The sequence below is a fragment of the Tympanuchus pallidicinctus genome, unplaced genomic scaffold (genome assembly GCF_026119805.1).
Source record: "Tympanuchus pallidicinctus isolate F22 unplaced genomic scaffold, pur_lepc_1.0 scaffold10, whole genome shotgun sequence".
NCBI classification, from domain to species: Eukaryota; Metazoa; Chordata; class Aves; order Galliformes; family Phasianidae; genus Tympanuchus; species Tympanuchus pallidicinctus.
In genome coordinates this window covers 23,112,804-23,128,386 of record NW_026294619.1, presented here as the reverse complement: position 1 = coordinate 23,128,386, position 15,583 = coordinate 23,112,804, and the positions used below count along the sequence as shown (strand labels likewise).

At 37.9% G+C, this 15,583-nt stretch overlaps 1 protein-coding gene and 1 long non-coding RNA gene across 2 annotated transcripts in view; one reads left to right on the top strand and one right to left on the bottom strand.

Annotated features, from left to right (window-relative positions):
- Positions 1-395: 395 nt before the first annotated feature.
- JAM2 (junctional adhesion molecule 2) overlaps positions 396-15,583 on the bottom strand; it is a 33,407-nt gene continuing 18,219 nt past the window's right edge. The window contains exons 2-10 of the mRNA XM_052667110.1: positions 13,134-13,199; positions 9,270-9,383; positions 7,909-8,061; positions 5,709-5,914; positions 4,369-4,471; positions 2,713-2,820; positions 1,917-1,932; positions 1,404-1,434; positions 396-1,082 (exon numbers count right to left, since the gene is read on the bottom strand). Coding sequence (XP_052523070.1) covers positions 1,050-1,082; positions 1,404-1,434; positions 1,917-1,932; positions 2,713-2,820; positions 4,369-4,471; positions 5,709-5,914; positions 7,909-8,061; positions 9,270-9,383; positions 13,134-13,199 — 830 coding nt within the window. The 3' untranslated portion in view covers positions 396-1,049. The remainder of the gene's footprint in view (positions 1,083-1,403; positions 1,435-1,916; positions 1,933-2,712; positions 2,821-4,368; positions 4,472-5,708; positions 5,915-7,908; positions 8,062-9,269; positions 9,384-13,133; positions 13,200-15,583) is intronic.
- Positions 8,057-11,996, top strand: LOC128072988 (uncharacterized). Its single transcript, XR_008202580.1, has 3 exons — positions 8,057-8,760; positions 10,991-11,147; positions 11,852-11,996. It is a non-coding gene; the product is annotated as an uncharacterized LOC128072988 (long non-coding RNA).

Genomic DNA, 15,583 nt, shown 5'->3' with positions numbered 1-15,583 from the left:
TTTCTGAAGCGTGAACGAGTTCTCAAATGCATGGGGATTCTAGTCAGCTGATTGTGTGCTCTTACAGTTACTGAGGTACCTGAATAGCATATCTCCCAACTGCTAACCCCTTTAGTAAACTACGTTTCAGTGCTGAGAAGTTATAAAACTGAGTGATAAACACAGAAGAAACTTTATTTTCCCCAGTTTGTAACGTTTCAAGTATCTGCAGGAATTATTCAGAAAGCAATTCTAAATTTGTAGCAAAGCCCAAGGGAGGTGATAGATCTGTATAGGCACAAATACTTCATTTTACATCAATGAATGCATAAGTGATGCTCTTACAGGAACAACTGAAACTTGTTACTGATGTTGTAGGGCATAAGCTTCAGTAACAAAACTACTGACACAAACACTTCAGGCTCTGAGGAACTATTTATTTGTAATACTTTAACATTTAGGGTCCAGCTATTACAACTATAGTTGTACTGGCAAGTAACGTATGCGATTTGCAGAAAGAGGTACTTCCTTGTAAAAGAGATGCTGTAGGCATTTTATATTAGGCAATAAAACAATGCTTGGGCCTCAATTACAAGCAGCTTTGTCCTGGCTGGATAGTGAGTTAAAGTCTGGGCAACTATTTCTGCACTTCTAGATGGCTCTGTCAAACCTAATATAATGTGGACAGATAAGTAAGAATGAAGTCAATGTTATAGGAGAGTTTGAGCCCTTGACAATGGCCATCTACAAAAGTTACTTGGACAGACTGTTCCAAGCTGCAAGAGTGAATCCTGTATTGCTGCACGTATACATCAACAAAATGAGAAGCCACACAAATTGACTTGTGTATGCCGTTTAGTTGCATCTTTAAGTTAAGCAGGTTTGTCGTTGGTTAAAGAAAAAAAACCAATCATACACAAATAAGTTGACTAGATCTAAACAGTAGCAATTTCTATTTTCAGTGCATAAGTACATGGAAACAATATTTACAGAGTAGAGGTCAAAAAATCCCTTTGATATTTTTGTATAACAAGTAGTTGTTTGATGTCCCTCACAGAGGCTGAAATCTTCTAGATAACAAAGGATTTGGTGTGCTTGAAATCCTAAATGAAACAAGCAAGGTCACTTAAGTAATAGTTCAAGTACTTTAACTACATTAACAATTTATATTTCAGAAGAAACTCAGGCTGCAAACCAAAAAGGAGCATGACTGATACAATGTAAGTTAATTTATACTGTTATACAAAATATAAGTAATATTCTATTAAAAGGTAAAATTAGTAGTATCTATTGAGCATCTGATGTACAAGGGCTTTAATATTGCTCCTTCCCATTCAAAGCAGCCAAGTAGCTGGCCTCTTATCTACATACTAGATAACAAAATACATGCTGAAAATGTACACATGCTACTAAATGTGAAATACCTTTTCACTTGTAGATTGAGAGTTGGACTTCCTGTTAATAGAACAGAAAAGCATATTAGGTTAAAAAGGTTTTAGCCCTTTGAAAACTTTACAAATGTTTTTGTTCTGATTTCCAGCAATCCTTAGTTTTTTTCCATCTTAGTAACATGTATAAAATCTATAACAAATACACTTGATGCTTTTAGCTAGCTGTCATGATCTCAGGAGCCACAGCCAAATTGCTTTCCCTAGCTTGTCCCTTCAGGCTTTCCAGGTACACTTTGTCTAATTAGCAACCAGTATAAGCAGTACTTATACTTTTAACAGTATGTTAAAAGTGGAATTTTTCTTCAGTACATTGCTCTTCTACATGCTGTTACCTAAAAGTGCTCCAATAATCTTCTAAAAGCAAAAGGTTCAGTGTTCAGGATGTCACTGTATGAAAGAAAGTCCTTAAACAAACATCACAGTTACTAAATCATCAGGATGTAAATGAAGTTTACAGTGACATGGATAAAATATAAAAGTACTTACTGGGAAGAGCTCTCCTCTGGGGAAAGAAAAAAAAAAAAAAAAGAAGAAGAAGAAAAATAAAAATGAGCACAGGAGTAGTTTCCTCAAAAGTCTTTGAAATATTTACTGATAGCTTCAGTTGCTAAATGAAATTTTAGTGTAGTGTGAGTTTGAACAGAAAAAGAATAGATGGCTTTCAAAGGTAATTTAAGTTCTACATGGACAGGGATGCTAATATCAGGTCTGTTATTTTCGGGCAGCAATCTTTCTCACACTGACATTTTGTGATCCCTTATTGCTGTGCTGAACTCTACCGGTACTGATATAAATGCTATGGAGAGGTAGATTCCTTGGGCTTAAGCTTTTTCCAGGTAATCCTCCAGTTTCACTACATGCGCTTTCACCACAAACCAGAAGAGGGAGCAAGTAAGTTAATTCCCCTTCATCAGAACTCAGCTGCTCCAAATACCCTTTATGGATTACACGTAACCTTGTATGGCTTGTTTTTGCAGTATATTTCTTTCCCATTCCTTCTCGAAACTACAGCAGAAGCTGTAGAAGCCAGGATTTTGCTTGTTGCTTTTTCCTAGATTGCTGCCTGCTAGCCTTATGCAACTGTACGAATGCCTCCATCTCAGTCTTGCCTCTGCAGTAGGAGGCTGAATAAAAATGCAGTGAAGTTGCTGCGGTAATACTCTTCAGCTATCGTACCATGGAAGTTAAGTGTGAGAAGTACGTGTTACAATCAGCAGAAATACAGCTCTGTTGTTTTGTTTTGTTTTTTAAACCAAAGAAAGAGTGATTTTGCTGTACTTACTTGTAAAATACCCTTTCTTTTGAGCATAAAGTACTCCAAGGCCACACAGTGCCATTATCAGAGCCACGATTACTACAGCAGCGATGATACCGCTTACGTTAAGGTCATCTGTAATTATAAAAGAACAATACAATGTTTTAAGTTTTAAAAATATCCAGTAGATGGATTTTTTTTCCCCTAATTACTACAGGTACCTTTTGTATTTATGAATGGACTTTGACCTAAGCTTTATAGATTAGTTCCTGGCACCCAGATGTGGATAAGGTGTTCAAAAGGATTACTGTATCACAGCCATGTTAACAGGAGTGCTTGATACACTTCAAATCTTTCCTCTGAGTCAAAAAGTAAGGAGAGGGAGTGGTCAAAGGACACAAACTCCTTGTTCTGCCCATTCAGCATTAAGTATTATTGAGGCTCTTAAAGATTTCTGTCTCTTCAGGATTTCAGTATACGTTCCCTTGGTCTATTTAAACAACTGTTAGTTTGCTTCAAATAACCAAAGCAGCTGACGACAGTCACATCTGTCATGAAGAGCTCTTTTGGCAGGTTGTTTAAAATTGGATTTTTTAAAAATTATTTTTCAACAGCAAGGCTTTTAAAATTCAACGCACTAAATGCAAATATATGTAAATATTACACGGCTACTGAAGTTGAGCCATTTTTATTTTGAAGATGACAACCTATGCCTATTTCGTCATAAAAATCCCTATCTCATGATTAAATCTGTTGGTGTAATCATCCACTCTGGGAAAAAAAGACAAAGCCATCAATAAGCAGAAACATTTTGATTGATCTTTTTGTTGTTTAATCTTTGTTATATTACCATTATGTAGGAAACCAATTACTTATTTGGATCTTGACTTCAAGACAGGAATACACAGATGTAAATCTCACCAAAAGGTTTTTGCTACAATTCACTTGGATGGGTATTTCCACATCGGGTATTTGGTAGTTGGTACGAACTTGGTAATTCATTCCTAGCTGATTATGATCAAGTATTCTGTGCATTAAAAGCTTTAATATAGTGATTTTCAACTAAATTCTAAGAGAGAACCAAATAACTGCCTTATGGAACACTTTAACATGAAATAGTACAGCTTCTATGCAGGGTTATCGGTGGGTTTTGTTTTTGTTTTTTTGAAGATACACCGACTCTTTTTAGTGTTGCTCTGGCAAGTATCAAATTATTTTCAGTTTAAATTCTGATCTGCTACACTATGATCTCACACAAATGCATCTCAAAATCTTGGGGGGCTGCTAGTTAACAAACAAAAAAACCCATAAAACAGTGGACTGCTACATTATGCTGTACAACATCCATAAAAGAATTCTGAAGCATTAAGGTTCTCAGAGGGACACTGGTTCTGTGACGTTCACTGCTGAGCAACATTAAAGGCTGGATACTGCAATAATACCCAGCTAACTGCTTTTCTGTAAAATACAGTGAGACACACACACAAACAAAACAATAAGTAATGCTTTAAGCAGTCACGCTCACTACGTATAAGGTGCCCTAGTATATGAATACTCTTCTTCCCCATAATACCATAATCAAATCAAAGGCTATAATTCAATATTAGTTTCTCGACTGTATCACACAATTAAATCAGCTCAGATGCAAGACTGTTTTCTGCCCTCTTTTAGTCTGATACATACCAACTTGCATTCTCTTCATGGAGCATTTCTGAGGTAATCCAATCCCATTTGAGGCTACGCAGAAATACTCTCCAGTGTCGTTCTTTGAAACAGTGTTAAATATCTGTGAAGACAGAGTCCAAAACAATATCAGAATGGGAAAACAAAGCAAAACAAACCCATAGAAATGTTGACATGTCAATATAAAACTTTTCCCCAAAAAGTCTGAAAGAAGGTGAGAACTTCTGCTCTCATGTTCATCTCAATCCTGCTCTCCACTAATATCCTTAGATCTTAACTTCAGCTACTTAAACATGAGGGCCTTTTAGATGGGCATTTTTACTAGATGGAGTGTACAAAACATAGTACAAAAGGTACATCCAAGGATTTTTTTCCAGAGATGTCACTTTATTATTCTAATGGAGAAATGCTGAACTGCATTATTTATGAAATACTTCTAACATAATAATTACAGTGAGAAAGCAGAAAATGGATGCTGACCCTGTATCAGTTTCTACGTTCCTCTGTAATTGTTTTTATAAATCAGATTTGTTAAATGTTCTCCCTTTAATACATCCTATACATTAAAACTGTAACTTTAAAGAAGAGATTAATGTTTCTGAGTAGCTCACAGTGTGCTGAAATACCTACAGCACCTGTGAATGAAAATGCACAAAAGATATGGCACATTCTGCTTTCCAAACATGATCATTTCCAAGAGTGGAGTGTCCCTAAAATGACTTTTCTAAAAATAAATAAGTAAAGATCTCAGCTTAGTAGTATGTGATTTTTTTTTTATTTTTTTTATTTTTAGAAGGGGGAAACAGGGCTGAGAAAAAGATAGCCAGTTCTCACAGGGAACATACCAGAAAACACACTAAGTTGACTTAAAGCCACTACACACTCCCACTGACAATACAAGGACAGGACTGGGACCTTTAAATGCTTCTGGGCTGCAGAAGTTCTGGACTGCCCTTGGTGCTGCAGTTCCCACTGAAATGTGTGAAGCTGCTGTTTTAGATTTTAAGGCACTATCAAATATAACTCTGTCAACGTGCTGAGAGATCATTCTCACCTGGAGCTGGCTGGCTAACCGACAAGGTGAAATTTGTCATTTATTTGCTAGATTCTGCTCATTCATAATTACTACAGCCTTATAAGTCACCCACTTTGCCTACCACGCTCGACCTCTGTGGTCTGAGACAGAAACCATACCCTATAAATTTGTTATCAAATTTCAGCATGACATTGATTTCTGAGAAAGACCTTGTGCCTTGGATTAAAGCCACTGCGCATTTCTGTGCTGTACAGAAATTTGGTTTTCTCTACAGCTGCTTAATACAGTTGGTTACCACACTTACCAGAGTGCCAGACTTTTTATTCATGGTGTACGTTATGTTGGTTGTTCTAGCACTGCCCGTTCCTGTCTTTTCCAGTAAGGCAACGCCATTCTTGTACCACTGGTACTCAGATGGAGGAGATCCCTCAGCTTCCTTACAGCTCAGCTCCACTACTGTTCCCGTCATTGCAGAGTTGGGTACCACGCATATTGGAGTAGTGGGAGGAACTGGAAAACAATTCTGTGCTTGTTACACAGTCTTATCAGTATTGTCTATCTCACAACTTTTTGACAGTCACTGAGGAGGTGAACACTTATGTACATGCTCAACAGCTATCGCATTAACAAACGGGGGCTCTGGAGACAGGGTGGATGGCTTCAGTTCTGCTACTGCAGAGCATGTAAGGTATGTAAGCTGACAAAAACAGTGAAGGCAAACGTTTGCACCTAGGCTCCCACACCACATGCTGTTTTATCGTGTCTTCAATCTATACACATCCATCCAAACTCTAGATATCTTTTTCCACCTCATTTATTCAGTGGGGCTCTTGCTCCCAGACGCAGAAGGGATGTCTCAGGGAATCTGGAGTCCAGGAATTTTTTTTTTCCCTCAATAGTATTTAAAAACAAAAGTGAGAAACCATAAGAAGATTCCTGTTTTGCTTCTATTGTTTTTTGAAACACAACTGTCAGAAAGAATGACGAAGACTAGCAATCATCACAGCCAATGCATGAATCTCAGGTAGAAAATGAAGGGCAATTGACTATTAAGTTCAGTTTAAATTAAAAAAACAAAGCTGAACAACAACAACAACAAAAAAAAAAAAAAAAAAAAAGAAGAAAAAAAAATATTCCCCCCTAGTCAAGTACTTGTTTAGTATTTTTCTCTGAGCAGGGAGAATCAGTGAGGAAACAGTTCTAACTTTCCTCAGATATTGTTGGAGTATTTAGAGAAAATTTTGTCGGGTTTTGCATCACATTTTGCATCACAGATACAAGACAATGCAGGTCCCTCTGCCATTAATATTAAATATCTTTTTCCAACTTTTATTACGTCAACAGAAAAGGAAATTATTATTATTATTATTATTATTATTATTACTATTATTATTTTGGTTCCTTGAAACTATCCAGATGAAAACTAATGGTGAAGAGGAATACAAGGCGTATTAAAAGCACGACTGACACCTTAACAACTATTCATAATTTTTCCTTGTCTGACTTTAAAATAGAAAGAAAACATTCTAAAAACAAAACATAAAACCCACACTGAACTTCCATAAACTTCCATAACGTTTCTGCATGAGTCACACAGTCACCCACCACTCTTTCAATTCCAAGATTTCAAATTTAAATGAAGAAGCTACATTCCTATGTGTTGAGAGAGTGGAAAAAAAGAAGGAAAAGGTGATATTACCTCATTGTTGGAATTACGCAGAAGCTCATGAATTTATCATTTTTATGAAGAACTCTGAGACTTTATTTTTAATTTCAAAAGGTCAGTTAATTTTGTATTGAAAAAATACAGGAACTTCTTTCCTACTCATGAGGAAAGAAATGTTAACTATCTACCTATCTAACTATCTAATCTATTTGTTGATTGGCAAAAAGCAGGAGGAACAGTGGAAAAAAAAAAAAAGAAGGGCTCGATATTCATTTTTCCATCCTTTCCCCAAGCAGGGAAAAAACAAACAAACAAACAAACAAACACCATAAAGAATAATAAGAACCAACATCTCTCCTATAAATAAAGTCTACAGATTGCTACCTGGCACTATGCAGGCACTGCAGCAATTTCTCCTTCCAAAAGCAGGAGGAGACTGTAGCACATTAGAATGAACTGCTGCTTTGGAATATTTGATAAGTGTTGACAGATGCTGACTTTCCAGTGTCAAAGAAGATCAGATTCTCAGCCACTGAGTAACTTCAGTTTTAGTAGAAACAGATATTTCATCATCTCACTGATCATCACAGTTGATAATTTTTGACAATGAAAACACATATTCGTACCATTAAAGAAATAAGTTCTGTTACTTTCTAATACAAGCATGCATTTCTTTGAATACTGTAGAATGGGAATGTAAGCAAGAACATATATTTATTACCCAACGCAAGATCCACAAATCCAACAGCTACATTCTACGTGGACAGTCATGCTTGTAACACCCTTTGCCATCGTTGAATTCATTTACAGAAATCTAAGTGATAAAGTTTCTTTGTACCCAACACTGTGAGAGTAATAGAAGCCTCTCCCAGGCGTTGCCCCTCTTCACTCTTCGCACTGATTTCGCAGCGGTAGGTCCCAGAATCCTTTCTAGTCACATTTCTTATACGGATTCCTGTATTCAACATCTCTGCTCGGTCTCTCAGATCACCTTTTAGGGAGAACAGACAACGCAGTTTCTGTTTATCACTTACAGAAAATATCTGTTTCTTACTGACTAGCTCTGAAATCCCAAACAAATTATGAACTACTGCTCATTTATGCAGTGCTAGATATCTATCACCAAGAGGCAATATGTAATCCCCCTCCCAAGACAGTAAGAGCCTTCCACAAAATTCCCCATTTAGTCCAGAAGAAAAGTCACTCTGAAGCATCAAACAATTTCCAGTTGGAAGATAGAATACTTTTTTCTTTCTGTGGACATTTCAAGAAAGTATGTATGTCACTAGTCATGTGACTGAAAAAAAGAAAAGATGGAGTGACTGGAGTGATGGCAATCACTGATTTAATTCTCTTATAAAAAGGATTCTGAGCGAGACTACAGCAAACTATTTGACTTTTTAACTTTGTGAGAAAAAAAATGATGGATTTAGCAAAGATATTGCCTGTTTTCTTACAATGAGCTTTTCTTCATTCAACAGCTTGTTATGAAATTAAACTTGCACAAACAGAACAAGGAGTTCTAGTGTCTTTGTAACTGAAACATATGCAAGGAAAAAAAGTTCATCAACAAGACCAGCACATCTTGCAAGTTCAACAAAATTGCTGTGGCCTAATTTTACTTCTCAAGCTTTACTTGTCACATACAAGGTACCAAAGAACCACGCTTTCTTCAACAGATACAGCTGAGGTAAATCTTCTAAACAAAGTATAAACTGAAATTCTACTTTTGAAAAAGTGTACAAATAATTTAAAATGTACTGCTGAGTTTATATTTTATGTATATAAACATTGTTGCATTATTCATACCTAAGCCCCTAGCTCTACAGCAGGCTTCTGAAACCTCTTTGTTAGATAGGAGTGCAGAGCTTTCAACAGTTTTTTTTTTTTTTTTTTTGTGAGCTTATGTTTGAATGTAATTTCATTTATAAAAAGCCTCAAGGAACATGCACTGTCAATTTTCTCTGTCTCCAATTTTCTTATATTAAACTTTCTTAAAAACATAACTAAATGTTGTGAATTTTCTGAAGAAAAGCTGTTCTTCTTTTTTTCCCCTGAGGAAACATTATTTTTCTCAAAAGGACAAAAGTCAAGAGCATCCTCTTTCAGTCATTTTCCTAATGTTATTCCCAAGGAGAGCTAAGATCTGTGCAAGAGAATGATGTGTTAAGCCCTTAGTCCAAGCTTGTAGTACCGTACCTGTAAATTCACCATTGTAGTAAACAAATGAAACTTCTTGGGACTGGATTTTCTTCCATTCTATCCTTAGACTCATCCCTTTTGAAAATTTGTGCTTGCAACTAAGAATAGCCTCTAGAGAGGGAAAACAAACAAACAAAAACAAGCACAAAAGAACAAAGAGCATAAGAGAAAGTTAGAACCTTTATCATTGTGTGCAGTACACATTCAGGTTCCGTGACATTAATCTCTTCTAAAATAGCTTGAGCAGACAGCAATGGCGGGATCTATTCAAAATAACGTCATCAGACCTTCTCCAGATTTACACAAGAAGAAACAGAAAATAGTAATTTCCCATTAATGCAGTGGCCTTCAAGTGGGATCAAGCTTCAGATGTTAGATGGGCAGAGATTCCATACTACTATCCCCGTTTTATGTTTCAATATTTCTGCCAATGAACAAACACCATTAAAAGGACTCTCTTCCAGTTCTTATGTGTATTGACTCTGAATTCATTATCAGTAGTTTACCTGTAACAGTGAAAATGAAAAACACAGTAGTAAGATGGTTAAATATTCTAAGTAACTTAAATATTTAAATACAATTTCACGTTGGTTATTTTAAGGGTGTGTGGAAGATGAGCATGTGCTTCATTAAGATTATCCAGACGACTTTCTCAGTGCAAAGATAATAGTAATATGGGGTAGCAACAATCTAAAACAAGCTAACTGGCTAGTAGGAAGCTCAGGGTTGGGGCAAGAGAGGCAGGTAGAACAAGGGCTGTGACAGTTCTCAGGAGATCCATGAATGCGTATGCGTTCTTCTGGAACCTAGAGAGTTGTATGAGCACTTTCAACAGTGAACTCCTTTCTCCAAAGAGGAGGAAAGAGGCTTAGTTGTCTGCACTTCACCTCAACAACATCGCACGTGGGTGCAGCTGAAGGTCGCACTTCATCGTTAGTGGTTTGTGCGTGCACCTCTGAGTTGCACACTGAGCCTTGCTACTGGCTGAAACTGCAAATGGGAAAGCAGCATGTGTATCCCTCAGACTGGGACAAAGACCCCTAAGACTTCAGATATACCAAGCTGGGCTCCAGCAGCCAGGCAGATGGAGTATCCTGCTTTTCTCAAGTAAAGAAGGTTCAAAAAACTGTTTGCATTTCTGCCTGGCCACTCAAGTTTCCCTTGGTTATGTACAACAGGCACCCCCAAATATTTCACAGAGGCTGAGATTTCAAGAATTTTTACTATATTTCAAGAATTTTTACGTGCTGTTTTTTTACTATAGTTACCATAACTGGGTAGGAAACAGAACAAAATTAGTGTCTCTTACGAGGAACAGGTCAACTGTTATTTTTTATTCCCTTGCAGCACGGCATGAGCATATGCCATCTCTAATATGCAGCCTGCATCATAGTAATTGTGGTCTCTGGTCAACCCTAGAGACATGATGGGGGAATTGGACAGGGAGAGAAGGCATGGCAAGCCTGTAGAGTTATCTAGATAAACTCAACATTTCAGTAGTTTCATGTCTGTGGAAAAGCATGCTGGAAAATGTATTTATTTTTTTCCCTCTAGTGAATAACTCTTGAATATTAATAACAATTGCCTGGATTCTTTCCTCTGTCTCCAACCACACATATGACTGTCTCTGAATCTATTAATAAGTGAAATTTAGTATCTCTCAGGATCTTCTGTGAAAGAAAAAAATACAGTATTGATCTTGACTTCTCGTCTTTCAGTATAGGCCAGAGCATCATGTATCAAAAGCCCTTGAAGTTTTGGCAATACCTGTCTGGTTTACAGGAGGCAAACATCAACTGACAAAATGTACAATCAGCCTGCATTAATCATCTTCCTTTTCAATCTCAGCAAAAAAATCTGCAGGGTGATCAAGAGGTACCAACAAATCTCTCCATTCACCCTTTAGACTTGCATACATTTCCAACCCACTAGATTTATGTGTTCGTTGCCCTCTATATTTGAATAAAAAAATATTTTTTAAAAGTAAGTTTGGTTAGTTACATACATAATTGTATTATATAATTTATATGCGGCCCAAGACCATTCCTCTTCACTCAGTACAGCCCAGGCAAGCCAGATGATTGGAAGCCCGTGCTTAGAGTTTCACCTCCCAGTCTGCTCTGTGAAGAAACAAAAAACTTCAAAGGGGCCAGGCTGGTAGCACTAGGGATCTCTCATGGGGAAATAATGTCCAGACTTGAAAGAAAAAAGTGAGACAAGAGGGCATTATTTGCCAGAAACATGTTACGCACGCACTGACTGCTTCCAAAAACATGTCGTGCACTCAGGAAGCCTGAGGTTCCTGACTTCAGGTTGAGTAGCTGGGTGGAGGCTTCCTGAATCTTAAGATTTGCTGAAGTTTCCTTTCCATTCTGTTTTTGTATCCTTCTAACAAAGAAAAGCCATCATTCAAGCTCAGTTTGCTTTTGCTACTGACCTTGTGACAGCTGACTGGTCTCATGAGTTGGTCTTTATTGGCTGAGCTGCCTGCATCAGCTGAAGTGTTCTCAGCTTCGCAAGTCACCTCTGCCTTGAAAGAGCTGCCAGTCTCATGTGCCATGGTTTTTTTTCCTCTTCAGAAAAGCCTTGTATTGATGCCCTCCCACTAATCTTATCCAAAGAAAAGGTACAGAAAGGGAGCAGTGGAATGCACAAAGAACAGAGAAAAGGTAACAAAAGCCTTCCTTACTTATAGTTCTCTTCTGCTTTTCCCCATACTAGTAGAGTCAGTGACAGGAATTTTCCAGAAACAATCTACTTGGTTTTCATTAAGATGGACCTACAAGAAACTGCACATCAGCAGAGGCTCTATGAGTCTGATAAGTACACGCAGGGATCTTGGAGAGATCTGAACAACATTGGCTTTGGATTTATGTCTGGTCCAGGGCAATTATTTGATTAGCTCTCCTCTACAGTAATAGAAATTGGAAGTGAAAAAAAAAAACACATTTCAGATCAGCTGCATTTGGATTAATAGCAAAGTCTATCTGCTCCTGCATTCCCTTAGCGCAAAAAACTAAAAATTATGCTCATTTCTACATTAAACTGATCTCACTCTCATACAAGTACCAAAATAACAAAGTACAAGCCACGCGTATGGGTAGGAAGCTGACAGCTTCAGAGACCATTCAAATACTTCATCATTATCTCATAGATGAATGAAGCCTCGGCAAAAAACCTCTTTCAATTCTGAAATACCCATCTCTCCGCATTCCAACCAAGTACAATGAAATAACAACAAAAACCCACACAAGCCACATACCTCACATACTTATACACTACTACGATCTCTTTCTCATCTATTCAGCTAACATCAGATTTTCTTTCCTGCCTCCTTCACTTCTGTAGCTGATTACTGGGAATCATTATCACCCATGATAAAAGTCATGATAATAAGTATACATTTAAGTAGTCATTAAAGTTACTGTCATTTTTTAAATAGTCACTAACTTATAGCTACTGACAACAGGAAGAAAATAATGGTAAATTCACTAACTCCTCACATCTCTGTTTAAGATTAATGCTTTTCTTCTCCATCAGTTCACAGTGCTTTATGTGGAAGGAAACAAAGCCAATGTTACGGTGAGCTATAAGGACTGAAAAACAAGTCACAAGAATCACAGAATAGGTGGGGTTGAAAAGGACCTCTGGAGAGCATTTAGTCCAACTCTGTAAGCAACTGAAAATGGAGACAAAACAAAGATTACAAGAGCAGTCAACAAAGAGAGTAGGATCAAGACCACCACCCTCCTCACTGCCCAAGGAAAAAGGAAGACAATCTTAACTGCACAGATTCTGTCTGCATAGCTTGCACATATTTATTACATGTACTTTTAAATCAGAGCAATGCATATACTATACCTTTAAACTCCTCTGCTTTTACATTTTTATTATCTGTCTCAATAGCAATTCCAGTCACCTTATGATCTGTAAGAGGACAGAAAAAAAAAAAAAAGCAGTTCAGTGATAAAAACTCATAATTTTCTTTAGTGTTTCAGCAGTTTTTGAGACTTCCTTACACAGCACAGGTTGAATATTGTCTGCTAAGAACTTGACTGAGATTTAGAGTATGGCTGGCCATGTGGGTAACCTTGAACAATTCATGTCTTTCTATGACCTGGTATGTGTAAAAAAAAATAAAATGTAATGTTTCTCTTTAACAACGCCATGGTAATATTTACACATGAGAAGTTCAATATAAACAGTAGGTGTTGTTTTCTACTGGAGCAACATCTCAGTCTGCTTTTAATTCAAGTAACTTGTATTAACCCGGGAGTATTTTCCATTGTATTTCTGTTATATGGCAGGCTTCTTTCCTGAATACCACAAGCTGCTTATCCAGGCTAACATATGTGCAGTAACTGGCAAGAAAGTCAAGAAAGTACTCCAGTCTGCATTCCCTCAGATTGCCTTGCAGGAACAACTAAATGCATTTCTTTACACAAGTTTATGTCAATATTATTTCAAAAGCATCTCAAGTTCCAGAGAGATAAAAAAAATTTTCAGGACAGTATGGACACTCATCTCACACTCAATTTCCTATGTCCACATCAGGCACTGAACAGCTGCTACAGAGGGTATGAAGAAGTGAGTACAACTCCCTGTCACCAATATTTAGAAACATAGCTAGTTAAAAATAGGAGTGTAATCTTATTTTTGAGTGATAGAAACTAGTCCAGTTTGACCTGCTATTTGCCTCTTGCGCACACAGACCTTCTTTGTCCAAAAATTAATTTCTCATCCCTCATTAGGCATATCTGGGTTACCCAGTATTGTTCTGAAAACACAAACAGATCAAAAATCCCTTGCTTCTCATTATCTTCTTTTGGTTCTTCATTACTTCTGTCAAAGTGTGTTCATCATTTGTCATTTCACTGAGTCTATCTGGTTTTCGGATATGAGTACTCACAGCTCCAAGTTAGGATGCCATTTTCTTTATACAAAGATATCACACAGAAGTCATCTCTTGCTTTTCTTTCCAAAATCATTCCCTGCTGTTCTAGCCTGGCATTACATATTCCATCCTCCATCTAAGATGCTCCCGTGGGCCTTTCTCCATAATGCTCTAGTACATCTCCAATTTCCTTTAAAAATACAGATTCTGACATATGAGTATCCTTAACCATCACGGCTGTGAGTCATAGAGCAGTTACAATAACTATTTGAGTCTGCACCACTACAGCAGAGGTTCAGTTGTTCATTTCTAGTATCCTGTTGAGGTGGGTTGACCTTAGCTTGCTGCCTGTCATCCATCCAGCCATTCTCACCACAACTCCTCACTGGGACAAGGAAGGAAAGTAAGATGAAAATGCCTTTAGGCAGAAATAGAGGGGGATCACTCGTCAACTACCATCATAGGGAAAACAGAGTCAACTGAAGAAAACTAATACAATTTATTGACTGAGAGAATCGAGAATGAGGAGTGCAGTCAGTCATAACAGCTCCTCTCTGCACACTTTTGCTCAGCTCCAGTGCAGAGCTTTCCCTGCAGCTCACTTCAGGGAACATCCACCCGATCCTACCATGGGCTCTAGGGCTGCAGGGACAACTATGCTTGGGCACCTGCAGCTCCTCTTTCTCTCTGCTGGGTGCCTGCAGGGCTGTTCCTGCTCCCTTCAACCCTCCCTGCTGAATTCTGTGTGCCCTCTCTTTCCCAACTGTCCTTGAGGCATCCCAGGGTGGCTGCTCTGCCCAGCCATGCATTTGGCACAGGTCAGCTCAGGCCTTGCCTCACACAGCAGTCCCACAGCCTCCTAGCTGTGCCTCAACACCTGTACCCCAGCACACCTGCACTACTATTCAGAGCTGCTGCTTTCTAGGTGTCTTGCTGCCTCTCTCTCCCAAATCCAAATGCCAAGTTCAACATTTCGTTGTTACTCAGAGAATACAGCTTCACACATGGCAACATAAAGAGAATTTTCACATCTGCAGATTAATAAATGATCCAAATTCACGTGCAACTATCCTGTCCTCAATATGTCTTAAACACCTTTGTGTTACTCCAGAATAGTTACTGCAGAAGTTTATAATATGAAAGTAAATTCAAAGCAAAGATTATGGTTCAAGCACTGCCATTTATGTTCCCTCAGATTGCAGAAATTGCAAAAATATTTCCATTACAAATCACGCTTGCAAATTTTTCCACTCCATCAAGAAAGGAAACTTTCCTGTTGGACTTCCAGAAAAGTAAAACAGAACAAACTCCTAGAAGAGCCCTGAGAAGAGCAGAAGAGGGAACCCCTCTTCTCCCCCAGCACCTCTGAAAGTAACAGCTGCCCCTTTACCTACACACACAGCCCATCTTTCTGATT